At 43.2% G+C, this 15,693-nt stretch overlaps 1 protein-coding gene across 2 annotated transcripts; it reads left to right on the top strand.

Moving 5' to 3' along the window:
- Positions 1-579: 579 nt before the first annotated feature.
- mios (missing oocyte, meiosis regulator, homolog (Drosophila)) lies at positions 580-14,601 on the top strand. Of its 2 annotated transcripts, none has more exons than XM_019264771.2 (12): positions 580-700; positions 3,867-4,730; positions 4,822-5,311; positions 5,453-5,551; positions 5,640-5,894; positions 7,578-7,747; positions 8,248-8,313; positions 8,437-8,595; positions 10,248-10,400; positions 11,749-11,953; positions 12,196-12,325; positions 13,028-14,601. In XM_019264771.2, the coding sequence occupies exons 2-12, from the start codon at positions 3,909-3,911 to the stop codon at positions 13,116-13,118; spliced, it is 2,640 nt and encodes an 879-aa protein (XP_019120316.1). In that variant the 5' UTR covers positions 580-700; positions 3,867-3,908; the 3' UTR covers positions 13,119-14,601. The 2 variants fall into 2 exon arrangements, with proteins under 2 accessions (XP_019120316.1, XP_019120317.1); XM_019264772.2 differs by lacking the exon at positions 580-700 and adding an exon at positions 743-914.
- Positions 14,602-15,693: the final 1,092 nt, after the last annotated feature.

The raw sequence follows: 15,693 nt of genomic DNA, 5'->3' as shown, positions 1-15,693 counted from the left end.
ACCACTATATTACAGAGAAGAACTACTCTTGCAATAATATTATTATTTGTATCATGGTCATTTTCTTTGCAATATTTCTTTACATTACAATACTCTTTATATATATCATGCCACTTTTATCCTCAGTACTTGTCTGTTTGAAGGTTGATTGTTTTTCGTGTTTATTGTAGGTTATAGATATTTCTGTCTGTTTATTGTGTTTTTTTGCCTTTTCTACTTTTTTCTAAATCTGTAGTGTATGCTACACTTTCCTCTGCTGCTGTAATAAGTACATTTCCCCGTGGTGGGATGAATAAAGTAAATCTAATCTGAAATAAAAGGTGAATAAAGTATATTTAATCTAATCTGAAATAAAAGGTGAATAAAGTAAATCTAATCTGAAATAAAAGGTGAATAAAGTATATCTAATTTAATCTGAAATAAAAGGTGAATAAAGTAAATCTAATCTAATCTGAAATAAAAGGTGAATAAAGTAAATCTATCTAATCTAATCTAATCTAATCTAATCTCACTTCGGTCGCAGCGCCCTCTGCTGGCGGACGGTCGTATACACGAGGACAAACCGGAACCTTTGACTGGAACCCGACACTTCGGACGTGTTTTGGTGTAACACACAACAACTGAAGTTTCGGGGGGACTCGAACCTGTGTCTTCCAGAGAAATGTGCGCGCTGACTCGTGACCCGACACCGTGTGTGCGCGTAAGTAACGTCAAAGCAAAACGTTCGTATCGTGTTGTCTGAACGTTTGTCCACGAACCGGCGCGCGAGCTTTTCACAAACGGAACGAGCTCGTGCTGTTAGCGGTTAGCTTTAGCTTTAGCCGATGCTAAGCTATGTCAACAAACTTTGAACTTGTAGTTTTTCAGCCTCACGCAGCTCGTTTATTTCAAGAAAACACGCCGCGGATCGACCGGTAAGACTCAGGCTGTTCACCTAATTTACACATAACGCTTCAAATTAAGCAAATAAACTCAAACAGTTGAGCTGATTGACACGTTAACGCTGCTGTTTATGTTTCAGTTAGTTTGTGTGTTTTTATCACTTATTATAACCTCTGTGGACATTTAAAACAAACTGAACACTTCTCCTCTTTAACCCCAGAACACTGACGTTAAAATTAGTAACACCACATTTTACCTAATATGATAATATCCAGGATAAAACACAGTTTTCATCAATTTATGTAAAAGTACAACACTGTAGTACTCTTCTTTAATTTACCAATATACAATATCACATAAAAAAGGTACCATGGGGGACCCTTTAAAAAGGCAGCAAAATTATTGAGAAATCAGGTAATCCTAACAAAATGATGACAATAATACAAAAAAAATACTTTGCACTGCAATTGCTTGCACACTTGCACCGTGTATATATATTTTATTTTATTTTATATTTTATTTTATATTTGTATTGGCTGCTCCAGGACCAGGGGAAACCAATTTTCGTTTCATCCCATGTTTACATGTGTTGTAAAAAAAAAGGTAAATGGACTGTACTTATATAGCACTTTCTAGTCTTCCGACCACTCAAAGCGCTCTACACTACATACTCTCATTCACCCCATTCACACACATTATACTCTGATGGCATTGGCTACCGTGCAAGGTGCCAACTGCTCATCAGTTTAAGATCTAACATTCATAACATTCACACCGATGGCACAGCCTTCGGGAGCAACTTGGGGTTCAGTATCTTGCCCAAGGACACTTCGGCATGCAGACTGGGGAGCCGGGGGATCGAACCGCCGATCATTTGATTAGTGGACGACCCGCTCTGCCTGTGAGCCACATATTTATAATGACAAATAAAACTCCTTGAATCCTTGAATCCTTGAAAATAAATAAATAATGGACATAATAATGGTCCACACATTCCTGGGACATGTGAGCCGTGTCTGGTGAAGTCGCAGACTTTCTGCATCAGATTGTGGATGGCACAAAAAATGTCACTCTCTGTCACTAACATGAAAAAAACATAGATATGAGGAGGGAAGCAAACAAACCATTAATGACACCAGTAAGCTACGGAAGCCCTAAAGGGTCATACATACATTTTATTCCACCTGTCTTCACGTGATAACGAGATACAGGGTTCCCACGGGTGCTTGAATTCCTTGAAAATGCTTGAAATTTGTGTGATGTCTATTTGTCACTGTTATTGCGCTATGGTAGTTACACAATACACCGCTCACAAGCTGACAAATACAAGCCAATTCACAATTAGTTAAAAATCAAAACAGTCAATCTACCACCATATGAAATAATGCTAATTAGACCCATATTATTATGCCATACAGTGGCACCGCTGCGCTTCCCATGACCATCATGGCAAACACAACTAGTAGGCTACCTATTTAAAGGTGCTGGAAAAATGGAAAAACTGGTGCTTGAAGGTGCTTGAAAAGTGCTTGAATTTGTTCATGAAAAAGGTGTGGGAACCCTGAAGATAATTAATTCGAGATCTCGAGAAAACAAAACGATAGTGTATTAAATTATTGCAGGAAACATCATTTAGTATAGCAGTGTCAGAGGAGCAGGAGACACCTTTAGTGTTACAGTCACTGAGTTTGAAATACAGATAGTCAGTTTTGATTTTCAGGGTATTTATGTCGACATCGGGCTCAGTTAGATTGCGCCTCCCATAAAGCTGAAGCCTTGACGCACACTAATGTACACATACATTATCTATAGCAAGGCATGGAGCTGTTTCAGCCTGAATTAATTATCTCGTTATCACGGGAAAACGGGTGGAATAAAATGTATGTATGTATGACATGTTAGGGCTTCCGTAGCGAGCAGCCTGAAGCTACCCAAGGACACATGCAACTCAGAGGGCCCTTTTTATTTTCAGAATAAGAAAGACAGACCTGGAATATAATATTCATAACTATGTGTCCATGCATGTTTTATTTTTGTTACTTAGAAATGATCTTCTTTTATATCCACAGTGGGAGCGGGTCCTCTTTCATGGACTCCTTATAGTGTTGTTTCTCCTTTTACACTAGGTAGGTGAGGGCGATGTGAGGAGACTGCAATAATAATAATAATACATTTTATTTCATAGGTGCCTTTCTGTCACCCAAGAACACCTTACAAGAAGTGAGAGTAGACAGAAACAAACAAAAAGAACCATAAAAGTTTCAAATGACAAGAATACAACATTAAAAACAAGTTAAAATAGGACAATGCAATTGAATCAGGTGGAAAAGGTGATTATAAACAGGTGGACATGAATTGTGAGAGTGAGTTGATGTTCCTCATGACGGGAGGTAAAGAGGTCCAGAGCTGGTGGTGGTGAGACGGGCGGAGGGGACAGTCAGGTGGATGGAGGATGAAGATCTGAGGGAGCGAGGCGGAGATATGGTGGTGCGAGGTGATGGATGACTTTGAATGTGAGCAGAAGGATTTTGTAGTTGATGCGGGCAAGCTGAGTTCTGGACCAGTTAGAGCTTATAGAGAGATTTGTGGGTGAGGCAGAGGAGGAGGAGGGAGGTGACGAGGCTATGAACCAGGATGGCAGTGGTATGAGTCGTAAGGGAGGGACGGAAGCGGTTGATGTTGCGTAAGTGGATGTACAATGTAGCGATTTCACCACTAGATGCAACTAAATTCTACACACCGGAGCTTTACGGTGCCTCGCCATTCACCTGATCATTCCCTGTTTTAGTTTTTGTCCCCTGTGCCTATTTTACGGTTTTTAATTTACTTTTCATTTGTTTTATTGTTGTAGTTTTATGTTTTTTATTTTTGTTTTTATGCAACTGTTCTGTTGCCTAAAGAAGTGTCTATTTCTGCATGAAAGGTGCTATATATATAAATAAATAAAGTTGAGTTATGTATTGATCCATATGTCCAATTTCCAGGTTGTACAGTGAAGATTTGCTTCATCTAGCTGCTTCTGAATCATGAGTGGCTCCAAGCCGGACATCCTCTGGTCTCCCCACCACCCGGACCGCTATGTCATCTGTGACTCTGAGCTGGGACTGTACCGTATTGGACCTGTGGGCAGCAGCGCCGAGACCAAGGCCGGCACTCTTCCGCTCTCTGAAGAAACCGCTGCTACTTTACTCGCCATTAACTCTGACACCCCTTACATGAAATGTGTGGCCTGGTACCCAAAGCACGAGCCCGAGTGTTTGCTCGCTGTGGGCCAAGCTAATGGCAGAGTGGTGCTCACCAGCCTGGGTCAGAGCCACAACTCCACGTGTAAGGAGCTGGTGGGGAAAGAGTTTGTGCCCAAGCACGCCCGTCAGTGCAACACTTTAGCCTGGAACCCGGTGGACAGCAACTTGCTGGCTGCCGGGTTGGACAAGCACAGGGCGGACTTCTCTGTCCTCATATGGGACATTAGCAGTAAGTTTTCCCCAGAGGCGAGTGTAGCCTCGGAGAAGATTCGTCTCTCGTCTGTGGATTTGGACTCGAGCACAGTAGTGACCAAACCGTTGTATGAGTTAGGCCAGAACGATGCTTGCCTCTCCCTCTGTTGGCTCCTTCGGGACCCAAAGCTGCTATTGGCTGGCATGCACAGGAACCTCGCAATATTTGACCTGAGAAACACGAGTCAGAAAACGTTTGTCAACACCAAGGCCATCCAGGGCGTGACAGTCGACCCGCACTTCCACGACCGCGTTGCCTCTTTCTTTGAGGGTCAGGTGGCCATCTGGGATCTGAGGAAGTTTGAGAAGCCTGTGCTTACCCTCACCGAGCAACCTAAGCCACTCACCAAGGTGTGTTAAGCTCTGTCTACTTAAATTGGGATAAGAGATAAGATAAGAGTAGTAGTAGTTAACAACATGATGTTCTCCTTTCTCGTCTCAGGTGGCTTGGTGTCCAACCCGTACCGGCCTGTTGGCGACACTGACACGTGACAGCAACATCATCCGCCTGTACGACATGCAACACACCCCCACGCCCATCGGCGACGAGACGGAGCCCACCATCATCGAGCGAAGCGTGCAGCCCTGCGAAAGCCAGATCGGCAGCTTCGCGTGGCACCCGTCCTCTCAGAACCGCATGGTGGTGGTGTCGGCAGCCAACCGGGTCATGACCGACTTCACCGTGTTCGAGCGCATCTCGCTGGCCTGGAGCTCCACCACCTCTCTCATGTGGGCGTGCGGCAGACACCTGTACGACTGCGTCGAGGACGGGGCAGAATCAGTGGAGAGCGTGATCGAGAAAGACATCGCCACTAAGATGAGGCAGAGGGCTCAGTCCAGGTATGGACACGATACCGTCCAGGTGTGGAGGAACCACCTGCTGGCTGGAGGGAATGATCCACAGCTCAAGTCTTTGTGGTATGATCTGTTCTATATCCTTTTTGTTGATGATGTGACGTCTTTTTGCCCACGGTAAACATAGATTTTATTATTATTAAAGTAGAAAGAACTTTTGTGCTGTCATTATGTTGTTCAAACTGCAATATCCGTTACGATTCCTATATAAGTATCACATATGAAGCAGTGTGCGGAGGATATGGAGCTGAAACTGCAGGGGAACAAACAGTCTGTGGTCTACTCTGGTATCAAGAATATTGTAAAGACCAGCTCAGGTAAGTATCAGACGTTTGTTAAATAGTGTTTGAAATCTTTATTAAGATGTGTGATCGATTTCTGTGTATGTTTTCCGGGTTCTTTCAGGCACAACCGAGAGCCGCAGGTGCTGGAGTGGTTCAGACCGGCAGACAGATGTGCCGCGGTACCTCAGCGAGGAGCGCAGCCTCGCCCTGCGGCTCTGCGGGTGGATCAGCCGAGGTCCCGACATCGACGTGGAGATATTCCTGCGAACGCTGGAGCAGGAGCGCGAGTGGGAGCGGGCGGCCGCCGTGGCTCTGTTCAACCTGGACATCCGCCGGGCCATCCAGATCCTCAACAAGGGAGCCACTGCCGAGAAGGGTGAGAAGGGTCATTACTGCAAATGAAGAACTTTAGGCATTTTAAATTCAAATAAATGTGTATAAACTAATTTATGTGCATTAGGGTTCATTGTTGATCAATCTGCACATTGTTTTCTCCATGAATCAGTTCAGATTGGTCTGTAAAAAATGAAAAATACCCATCACAATATCCTAAAGCCCATGGTGTCGTCACCAAATCCCTTATCCATTTCTGACCAACAGTCCAAAACCCCAAAATATGGAGTTTTCTCACATGTGTGACTCTGTTGCCTGAAAAACAACTTCAATCCACAAATTCCTATCAGTTTTGATCAACATATTGATTAATTGCAGCTCTAGTGTGTTACTAAATTATGAAGCAGTAAAAATTCCAAGTAATTAAATCATCACAGATCTCCTCTTTACTCTCTAACTGGGATTATTGATTTACACAAGCTATCTGCCATTGCACAACCACGTTGCTTCAACAGGAAATTATGTAAAGCCATGTCAAACCAGTGACTCAGGTCGGCAGCGACAGTGTGTAAAAGCTTGAAAAACCAAACTGTTCTGATGAACCTGAACAGCCTTTCTTGCGCCTTCTTTGAGGTCTTAAGGAATCTGAAAAATGCAACAGCAGGAGAACCTTGTTTTTCACTTGTTCTCTGTCAGCTGCAGAGCTTTTCACACTGAGGTTTAATGAAACCGGAGAGAGAGAGAGAGAAGGCTGTTGTTTACACAGGTCCTGACTAAGAAAAATTCCACCAATGTAGGTCAAACGTTTTTCTGCTGCGTGCTCTAATGAGTGTTTTCTCAGCATGACTGATGGGGTGACCCATTAGATAAGGAGTGTCAACAGAGCCATCGCAATAGTTACAGTGTTTTCTCCCCCCTCAAACATTTCATAAAAATATCTATCGGATAGAATCTTGTGATGAACTGAAAACTGCTTTCGCATTAGATGCTTACTAAGCCTGGCTCTGTCCAAAGGTAAATAAATCCACCTACCAGCACATTCAAACCACTAATTGCAAATTAAGGCTTAAAGTTATGCAGGATTAAGAGCGTGGCCGCTTTAATTGACAGGTGGGTGCTGTTACAAATGGCTTGTTCGATCATTCCCGCCTCAGGTCCGCCGATATTTCACGAAGAAGGCAGGACTACAAACATGGCAGCGGCCTCATATCTTGATCTTCTTGGGCTCTTCAGAAAACTTTGGTTGACGTCACGCATGTGCAGTCTATTATTTTTTTAGTCAGTGGTTTTATCCAACGTAGTACCCAAAATGTCAAAGTACTCCTGTAAATAATTGATGTGTAGTCAGTGATTGAATGAGTTTTACACCACTTTGGCCTTTGGAACCCTTTAAAAACATGTTGTATAATACAAATAATACATAAACAACACATGACTGTCAGTAACAACGTGTACCTGGGGGGGGGGGGAAGAGATTTAAGGCACTCTTCAAGTCTATTGTTTTGTTTTGAATGCTCCCAAAGAATGATGGAGCTGTTTTTAATGTGAGCTAACCACAAAACAAAAGAGACTCATCTGTCATGGAACTTGTTGTTCATTGAGCCTTGAACAAAGCCTGACCACACTGTCTGACCACATCACTGCACTTACACTAAAGACTTTGCAGATATTAAATAAACCTGCTTGTCTGACTTCTTCTTCTTCTTCATTTTCTTCTTCTTCACAGGTGACCTGAACCTGAATGTGGTTGCCATGGCTCTGTCAGGCTACACCGACGAGAAGTCCTCCCTGTGGCGGGAGATGTGCAGCTCTCTGAGGCTGCAGCTGAAGAACCCCTACCTTTGCGTCATGTTTGCCTTTCTCACCAGTGAGCCCGGAGCCTACGATGGCGTGCTGGTAATGGATCTCTCACTGTCACAGAATTTCACGGCTGGAAAGTTGGAGGAAAAGATACAATGTGTTGTTTGAATTCTTAGTAGCCACTTTGTTCCCGTTCCTGACGTGTTCTTAACACGGTGATGGACAGCTACCTCAGCTGCACAGGAAAAGATTTTACATTTTTGTAATCAGTGCTGAAAGTCAGGAAAGTTTCTGCTTTTTCCTCCCTCACTTGCATCAGCCTTTGGCCGCAGGCTGCTGTCACATTTATTCATCTCTTTTAGAACTTTTCCTGGCCACAAGTGATGACTCCACGATCAGAGCATTTAGCCAGTCCCTTTGACTTGACTGTTTAGTGCTGTCTTGACTCATAGATTTGATTATGTGTCCCTGTAGAACTGTGTCACAGAGCAGTAAAACTGAAGTGAGAAACACATTGCTAATTGATGCCTTTTCCCCCCAAGATGTGATGCCAGAATATTCATTCACGAGGATGAAATTCTTTCTCTGTATTTCAGTATGAGAGCAGTGTTGCTGTGCGGGACCGAGTAGCCTTTGCCTGTATGTTCCTTAGCGACGCCCAGGTAACGCAACACAAACACAGCGAGGTTATGCCCCCTGTAACAACATTTCCTACTGAATTTCTCTAGTGCACAATTATGTTTCTTTCTCCAAAACTGAATTTCTCTGTGGCTGCTTGACTGCAGCTGCCTCGGTACATCGACAAACTAACCAATGAGATGAAGGAGGCGGGCAACCTCGAGGGCATCCTGCTGACAGGTCTGACTAAAGATGGTGTCGACCTCATGGAGAGCTACGTGGACCGCACTGGAGATGTCCAGACCGCCAGTTTCTGCATGCTGAAGGTACTCAGACACAGGCACATGATGCTAATGTAAATCTCCTGTAGATAATATTACAAGATCTATGACGAGAAGAGAAGCCTGCAAACAGAGGCCACTTCACTCACTCAGCACGTGTTGAAGTCTGATAAACTTACAGGATAAATAACATGGATAAAAACATAATACAGTGTAATACTGTAGAAACATGGAGGTTCAAGATAGAAAGAAGATCCACGGTGTCTATAGATATAAAAGTTTCATTTTAAGGTGACAACGATTCTGATTTTCAGGTGATTATACGCGAATAAAAACATCGTCAGCCTCCTAAATCTTACACAGAGATCCTTAAAGGTCTCCTGTCTCTTTAGATCTCTTTTAAAATTTACAAGCACTGCTCACCAGACCAGATCTGAGGCCTGTTTAACTCTAGTTACCCCTCAGGTCAGTAGTGAACTTTGGACAACAGTCATCCACTATTATGCACCTTATGAATGGAATAAATTAGATGATTCAAAACTTGTGTCGTAATATCTGTGATTGTGATTGATGCTGGATGTGCTTTTGTTTCTCTGGTGTGCAGATGAGTCTAGTCTCTCGTTTGTTTTTTCCTAAATGAGGTCACTCCTGCAAAAGAGATCTCAACCTCAACGTGACTACCTAATTAAATAAAGGTTTTGTATAAACACAGAAATGATACGAAGATAACGTTCTAACAAAAACAGCGCTTTAATTTCGACCATAAATAAAGCCGGCCGCAGTTTATCGTTGGTGGATTAAACTTGTCTCGTCGTGCAACACAGAAGAGACTTTTACGTGTTTGTGTTTTATTGCCAAATGGGTTTCATCAGTAACAAAGCTGCTGTTATTCTGTTAGCACTAACAGATTAATAGGAAAATTTATATCTGGCCTCAAATGCAATCCTTAAACTGTTTTGTAAATCAATTTTATTCTTAAGTAGATTAAATCATACTCAAACAAACAAAATGAAATATTGAACACAGACCCGTGTTCCTATCTGCGTCCCATGGCTGAACCTTATTTCATAACTCCCGGACCGTTTAATACGGTTTGCAAGAGGTGAGAAAAATGACATTTGAGTTGATGTGCCATGCAAACTGCACACTGTCTTCTTATTGTTGAAAGCACAGGGATCAGCCCTAACGAGCCACAGTTAGTGACCTCAAAATACAAACCGTAACCTCAATGAACTAATCATAAAACTGCAGTAAAGTAGAGGAACTGAAGAAAGGTGAAGACGCGCTAAAACTTGTCTGTTCATTTCTTAAAGGTCACAGCTTGCTTCCCCTCCTCGAACCGTGTGAAGCAAACCTCATTTTGAATCCTTCGCTGTTAATGCATTTGTGTATATAAAGAAATACTTAAGCAAATATAGTTGTGGAACAGGTCCGTAGCTTCATAACACGCTATAGAACAACTTGTTCAGTGTTTGTTCTCTCTTCGCTTGAGGTTTTTCCTGTTCTAACCTGCTCCTGAATGGAGTAGTGCAGTGTGCATACAATGCCTATGCAATGATTTTACACAGCTCCCATACTGCATACAGAAACATGTTCGTTGCACTGGAGGGATGGGTGTAGTCACGAAGCTTTGATTTCTCATGCTATGTGAAAACGAACATGTGCAACAAGGCTAAGAAGAAATATTCTCTCAATAGGGTTCACCAGGTGACGTGTTGAAAGACCCTCGAGTCCAATGCTGGATCGAAAACTACCGCAACCTGTTGGACGCGTGGAGATTCTGGCACAAACGAGCCGAGTTTGACATCCATAGAGGCAAACTCGACCCCAGCTCCAAACCACTGGCCCAGGTAACCGACATCAGGGACGACTTTTCTTTATGGTTTATAGTTTGCGAGTATTTCCACCACTACAACAAAAACGAATACATACAGCGATGCATGGACTGCTTCAATGTTTGCAGCATTATAACTCTCAGTTATTTACATTTTATGTAATAGTATAATGCTATTTTTAGGAGCTGGAAACACCATCAAACACTTGGTATATAAGAGTGATACTCGTCCACCTTATCAAGCAGCCTACATCATCATCGTTCCAAGGCAGCTGACCAAGAGAAGTGTGCCACAGAGTTGATGCTGGTGTGGAGGAGGCTTTCCAATCTTTCACCAGAAGTTTCCACCCTAACATAAAGACAGTCTGTGTTCAGTCAGCCAGTGGCTGAGTCAAGTCACCCAAAATAACCAGACTAGGGGGGAGAAAGAGATATCTAGACTGGTATTTGTTTCAGCAGTGATGTGTATAGTGGACCAAAACTCCACAGCATGAAACAAGGCAAAGAAGAAATGCATCTGTGCAGCCGATTGGGGATCATTTTTTAATAGTTGTAGTGCTGACAAAGAATGACAATATTTTTTTATCATCACTTCATCGTTTGAGTCATTTACCAACGGAAATTATTGGCTTCTCAAATGTGAGGATTTGTTGTTGTTTTCCCTGTAATTTGAATGTTTTTAGGGTTTGGATTGTTGGTCGAACAAAGCAAGGAACTTTTAGCTTTGGGAAATTGAGCATTACTCACCATTAACCGACATTTTATAGTAAAGAATCAATCAAAACGTAATAAACTGATTAATTATCAATGAAAAAATTTCATAAAATGCAGCCATAAATACTTCAGTCGTTATTAAAACGGCACCGCAGCGTCTTCACATAGTGTGACACACTGACTGTAATGTGCGAGGGCACTGGCATTACTACCCTCACAACAAAATGTTAATATAGTTAATGCCAAGCGGTCTGAAGGGTGTCAGCCAAACTCGTAACAATCACAGCTCTGCTCTCCAGTGCTCGTCATAAAACCTGCTCTAGTTAGTGATCTTTGTTGTTTTCTCCTTTTACATTGTAGAAATCTGTTCCAGACAGCACACACACACACACACACACACACTTTGTACTTCAATGGTGCCTTTTATAAAGCTAAAAATGTTTTCATGAAAGCCAAACTTGGCTTGGCCTGACATTCCAATATTCACAGTTAAGCATGTTGGGATTATTGCTGTATTATCTAATCTATTATCTCAGTCTTTCCTCAAAGTGTAAAATCAGCCAGCTGGTGAGCGTGTGCTTGCTGGTTTTTTACCTTCATGTTCACCGGTTCCTTATCAACCGACCTTTGTGTTTGTTCTTGTGCGACAGGTGTTTGTGAGCTGCAACTTCTGCGGGAAGTCCATCTCCTACAGCTGCTCGGCGATGCCTCACCAGGGCCGCGGCTTCAGCCAGTACGGCGTCAGCGGCTCACCCACCAAGTCAAAAGTCACCAGTTGCCCCGGCTGCAGGAAACCGCTGCCACGTTGTGCTCTCTGCCTCATGAACATGGGCACACCTGTCTCTAATTGCCCAGGTAAAGTGGCCTGTGTGGAGACTGGGCTGGCATCTTGGAGCAGCTTAAGTGTCTATAATACCTAAACGAGCATTTGTAGGGGGGAGGATGTGTGGACTTTGATCAGCATTTAGCGGCAGTTGCACCTGGTAGCTCAGTGGCCAATTCAGTGTCTTTATTGTCGTGATGTCAATCATGCCAACGGTGACATTCAAAGTTTATTGATTGTTAATATTGACTTATGGATAAACCTTTTCTGGCAGGAACGGGGAAGTCGGACGAGAAGGTGGACCTAACGAGGGAGAACAAACTTGCTCAGTTCAACAACTGGTTCACCTGGTGTCACAACTGTCGACACGGAGGCCACGCCGGCCACATGCTCAGCTGGTTCAGGTGAGCAGAGGTGCACTTGGTTCCTGTTATGGTCTATCCACCTTCACCTTCGTCATTGGATTGTCGATCGAAGTGTTGATATCAAAACAATCAGGCATATGCTAAGAGCATACAGAGGGGGTCGCCTCACAACAAGAAGGTTGCTGTCATGAACCTCGGCCGAGGCCTGTCCTCTCTCTCTGGGTACTCCGGCTTCTTCACTCAGTCAGGTTAACTGGTGACTCTAAATTGCCCATAGATATGAATGTGCCCTGTGATGAACTGGCGACTTGTCCAGGGTGTAGTCCGCCTCTCGCCCTAAGTCAGCCCCACCCTGATAAGTTACAGATCTTGAGGTCCTGATGGCTTCCTGCTTAAGATGGATGACTCTGTTTTCCAATATAAACTGGTTGGTTAGAAGGCCATCATGGCGTCCTCTGTAAGGGAAAAACTAATCCACCTTGTTTACTTTACATTTAATTTAAACCGATAAAGTCATGTGGAAAGTCTTTTTTTTCTTGGCTTTATTTTTATTTCTGGGTGACTAAAGCAAAAGTGTAAAAGTAGAAATTAGAGCCACATTCCTTCAACATCCAATGATCTCCATTTATTTATTCAGTGAGGAGATGGTACACTGACCTGCTTCTGTATTATCCATTGTGTACACATTGCTTCTTGTCTACATGCTGTTGTTGTTAATTGGCGTGCACGTGTCCGTTACAGAGACCACACAGAGTGCCCAGTGTCGGCTTGCACGTGTAAGTGCATGCAGCTGGACACCACGGGGAACCTGGTGCCTTCAGACAGCAGCTAAACAGGAGACGCCTGTCGGAAACTGAAGCCAAACACCAGCCCAGAGCCAACCAGTGCAGGTTCACCGCTGCACCTGCCACACCGACAACTGGGCGAAGGGAAGAAGGGAGCCAGCAGTGTCCTTCTCTGGTGTAGCTGCTCGAATAGAATGACATACTGTTAAGTTATAGTCTAGTGAATGTAATGTTGTAACAGGAGCCCTATATGAAGAAGGGAGGCAGTGTGTGTGTTACTGATCTCACTAACTGAATCAATGACAGAAAGGGAGCAAATGCAAACTCGCTGCTCTGCTAATGAAAATCACACTCAGGAGTAATACAAGAGGCTCTGCTGTAATCGGCCTCTTCCAATCTAACCTGAATCAGGCTTGTGGTTTTATTGTGATCTGTTATATATAAAGAAAAATTCAAATGTCCACCCACACATCAGGTTGTAAAGATGTGATCACAGGTGCCAATATGTCTGAGCTATATTTTGTGGCGTGTATTTTAATACTCTATTTAACATCTGTGTTTGTCTTACGAAAGGATCTTCACATACCTCATGAAAGCATTGTTCGGGGGTTGAAGGACGGTACCCCGGGTGACAGAGCGTAGGGTAGCGCACAATAACAACACTCTCTTTGCTCTCTTCATGTTCCTCTGTGCCACTCTTCATCTGGCATTGTGCAGGGGAGGGCTTCCAGGGTGAAGGGTAGTTTTAGGGGGGGATTGGAGGAAGGTAGGGGCGGTGGTGGGTGATGATGAGGAGGAGGAGAAAGGGTGGGAGGGTTGCGTCTGTATTCACCAGCCCACTCCAGGCTTGTGGTCCATGAAAGAACCTCGCCAGAAAACAGCAGCTGCTTGGCACTCTGACAAAACCTTCCAGATTGTTCCTCTCAAAGAACCTCAGCTGCCGGAACACTATTGACTCAAAGAGAGGGCGAGAGAACAGACAGCCTGAGCCCCGGACCCCCCTCCCTCCTAAACCTTTCGACATACACAGACTTGCCCCTCTCTTTCTTTCTCCCTCTCTCTGGTGCCAAAATTGCACCCAAAAACTATGCATACCACACATCAATCCAAGGATGGGCGCCGTCTGTGGGGGGACGGCCGTGTGTAAGCCGCATTGTAAATGGGTTTTCTCTCTTTCACTGCCACCCTCCCCGCTCTGTCACTAACCCAGGGAGGCATTGTAAGTGGGAGGCGGCCTGCACCAGAGCTGGCTAAATCACTTAGTCATGGAGTAGGGAGGAGGAGGAGGTGAGGAGGAGGAGGAGAGGGGTGGTGGGGGGGGCACAGGAGCTACTGTATGCCGCTTTCACCAGGATCTCTCCTCGGTGTGGGAGGTTTTATAGGCCTGCATGCCCTTTTGTGAACTATTTTGGAGTGGAGCTGACAAATTGGCGAGCCGTGTAGCGTCCCGAAAAACAAGGTGGCTGGAATTTCATCCTTTCAGTGTTTCTTGTGTTTGCCTTTTAAATAAATTCCGACTGACAAATTGGAGCACTGCTGAATGGTTTTCCATAAGTTTACATGATTTATTTTTATAAGATGCTTCATACACACAGATGGCGTGGGTTTTTTTTTTCTTTCTTTCTGTCATGTGCATTCTTTATCTTTGCCTAAAAACATTGAGTCATATTATACTCCCATGGGAACTCCCACAGACCATCATTACAGGCAGAAAGATGAACACAGAGGAACAAACAAAACAATAGCAATAAGCAATAAATCTCCTCATTAGCTCCTTATTACAATGAACATTCATCCTTGAGCCTTATGTTTATTAAAAGGACTTATCTCCAATATTAAAACTTGAGACTGAAATGCAGTCTTCACTTTGGGAAACTATAGCTATAAATCAACAATCTCACCACAACCAGAATCAGCAAAGTATGTTTGAATACATGAAACCAGCATAGCACATATGAACAGGAGGACACTTGAAGACATACAGCTTTAAAAAAGAACAGCAAGGCTAAACAAAGATACAAAAACAAATATCATACGCAGGTAAGAAGGTATGAAATACATATATAAATAATATAAAATATATATATAAACAATACATGGACAATAAGATACAGTACAGTAGACATACATCTCAATGTAGGAGAGCAAACAAGGCTAAACAAAGTTATGTACAGCTAATATACATGATATTCATATATACATATACATGGACAATAACATACAGTACAGTTTCTATATATAGGGTAAAATTGTTACTGTTAACTGTTAAACATGAATGGATTATGTATTAGTATGTATATTTATATAAGGTCGACAAGTAGTATTCAATGGAAAAACAATACTCCAGAACAAGTACTAATGGGCATTGTGCTAAGATAGTATTGATCACTTTAATTGTAATATTTATTTTATACTAACTTATAACTACCTTTATGATAAATACTTAACTTTTACTAACACACACACACACACACACACACACACACACACACACATACACACACAAACACACACACACACAATGAGGCTTCTGCCCTCCAGGGGAGTCTTGATCTCTGAGGTGGAGTAGCTTTCTGAGGGCCGTACTGTTGTTCGAGGCCAGAGCTGTCTACTCTCATCCAA

Source organism: Larimichthys crocea, chromosome XIII, assembly GCF_000972845.2.
Source record: "Larimichthys crocea isolate SSNF chromosome XIII, L_crocea_2.0, whole genome shotgun sequence".
In the NCBI taxonomy this organism is placed as follows: domain Eukaryota; kingdom Metazoa; phylum Chordata; class Actinopteri; family Sciaenidae; genus Larimichthys; species Larimichthys crocea.
Note: the sequence above shows the minus strand (reverse complement) of the source record. Positions and strands in the feature narration are given on the sequence as shown.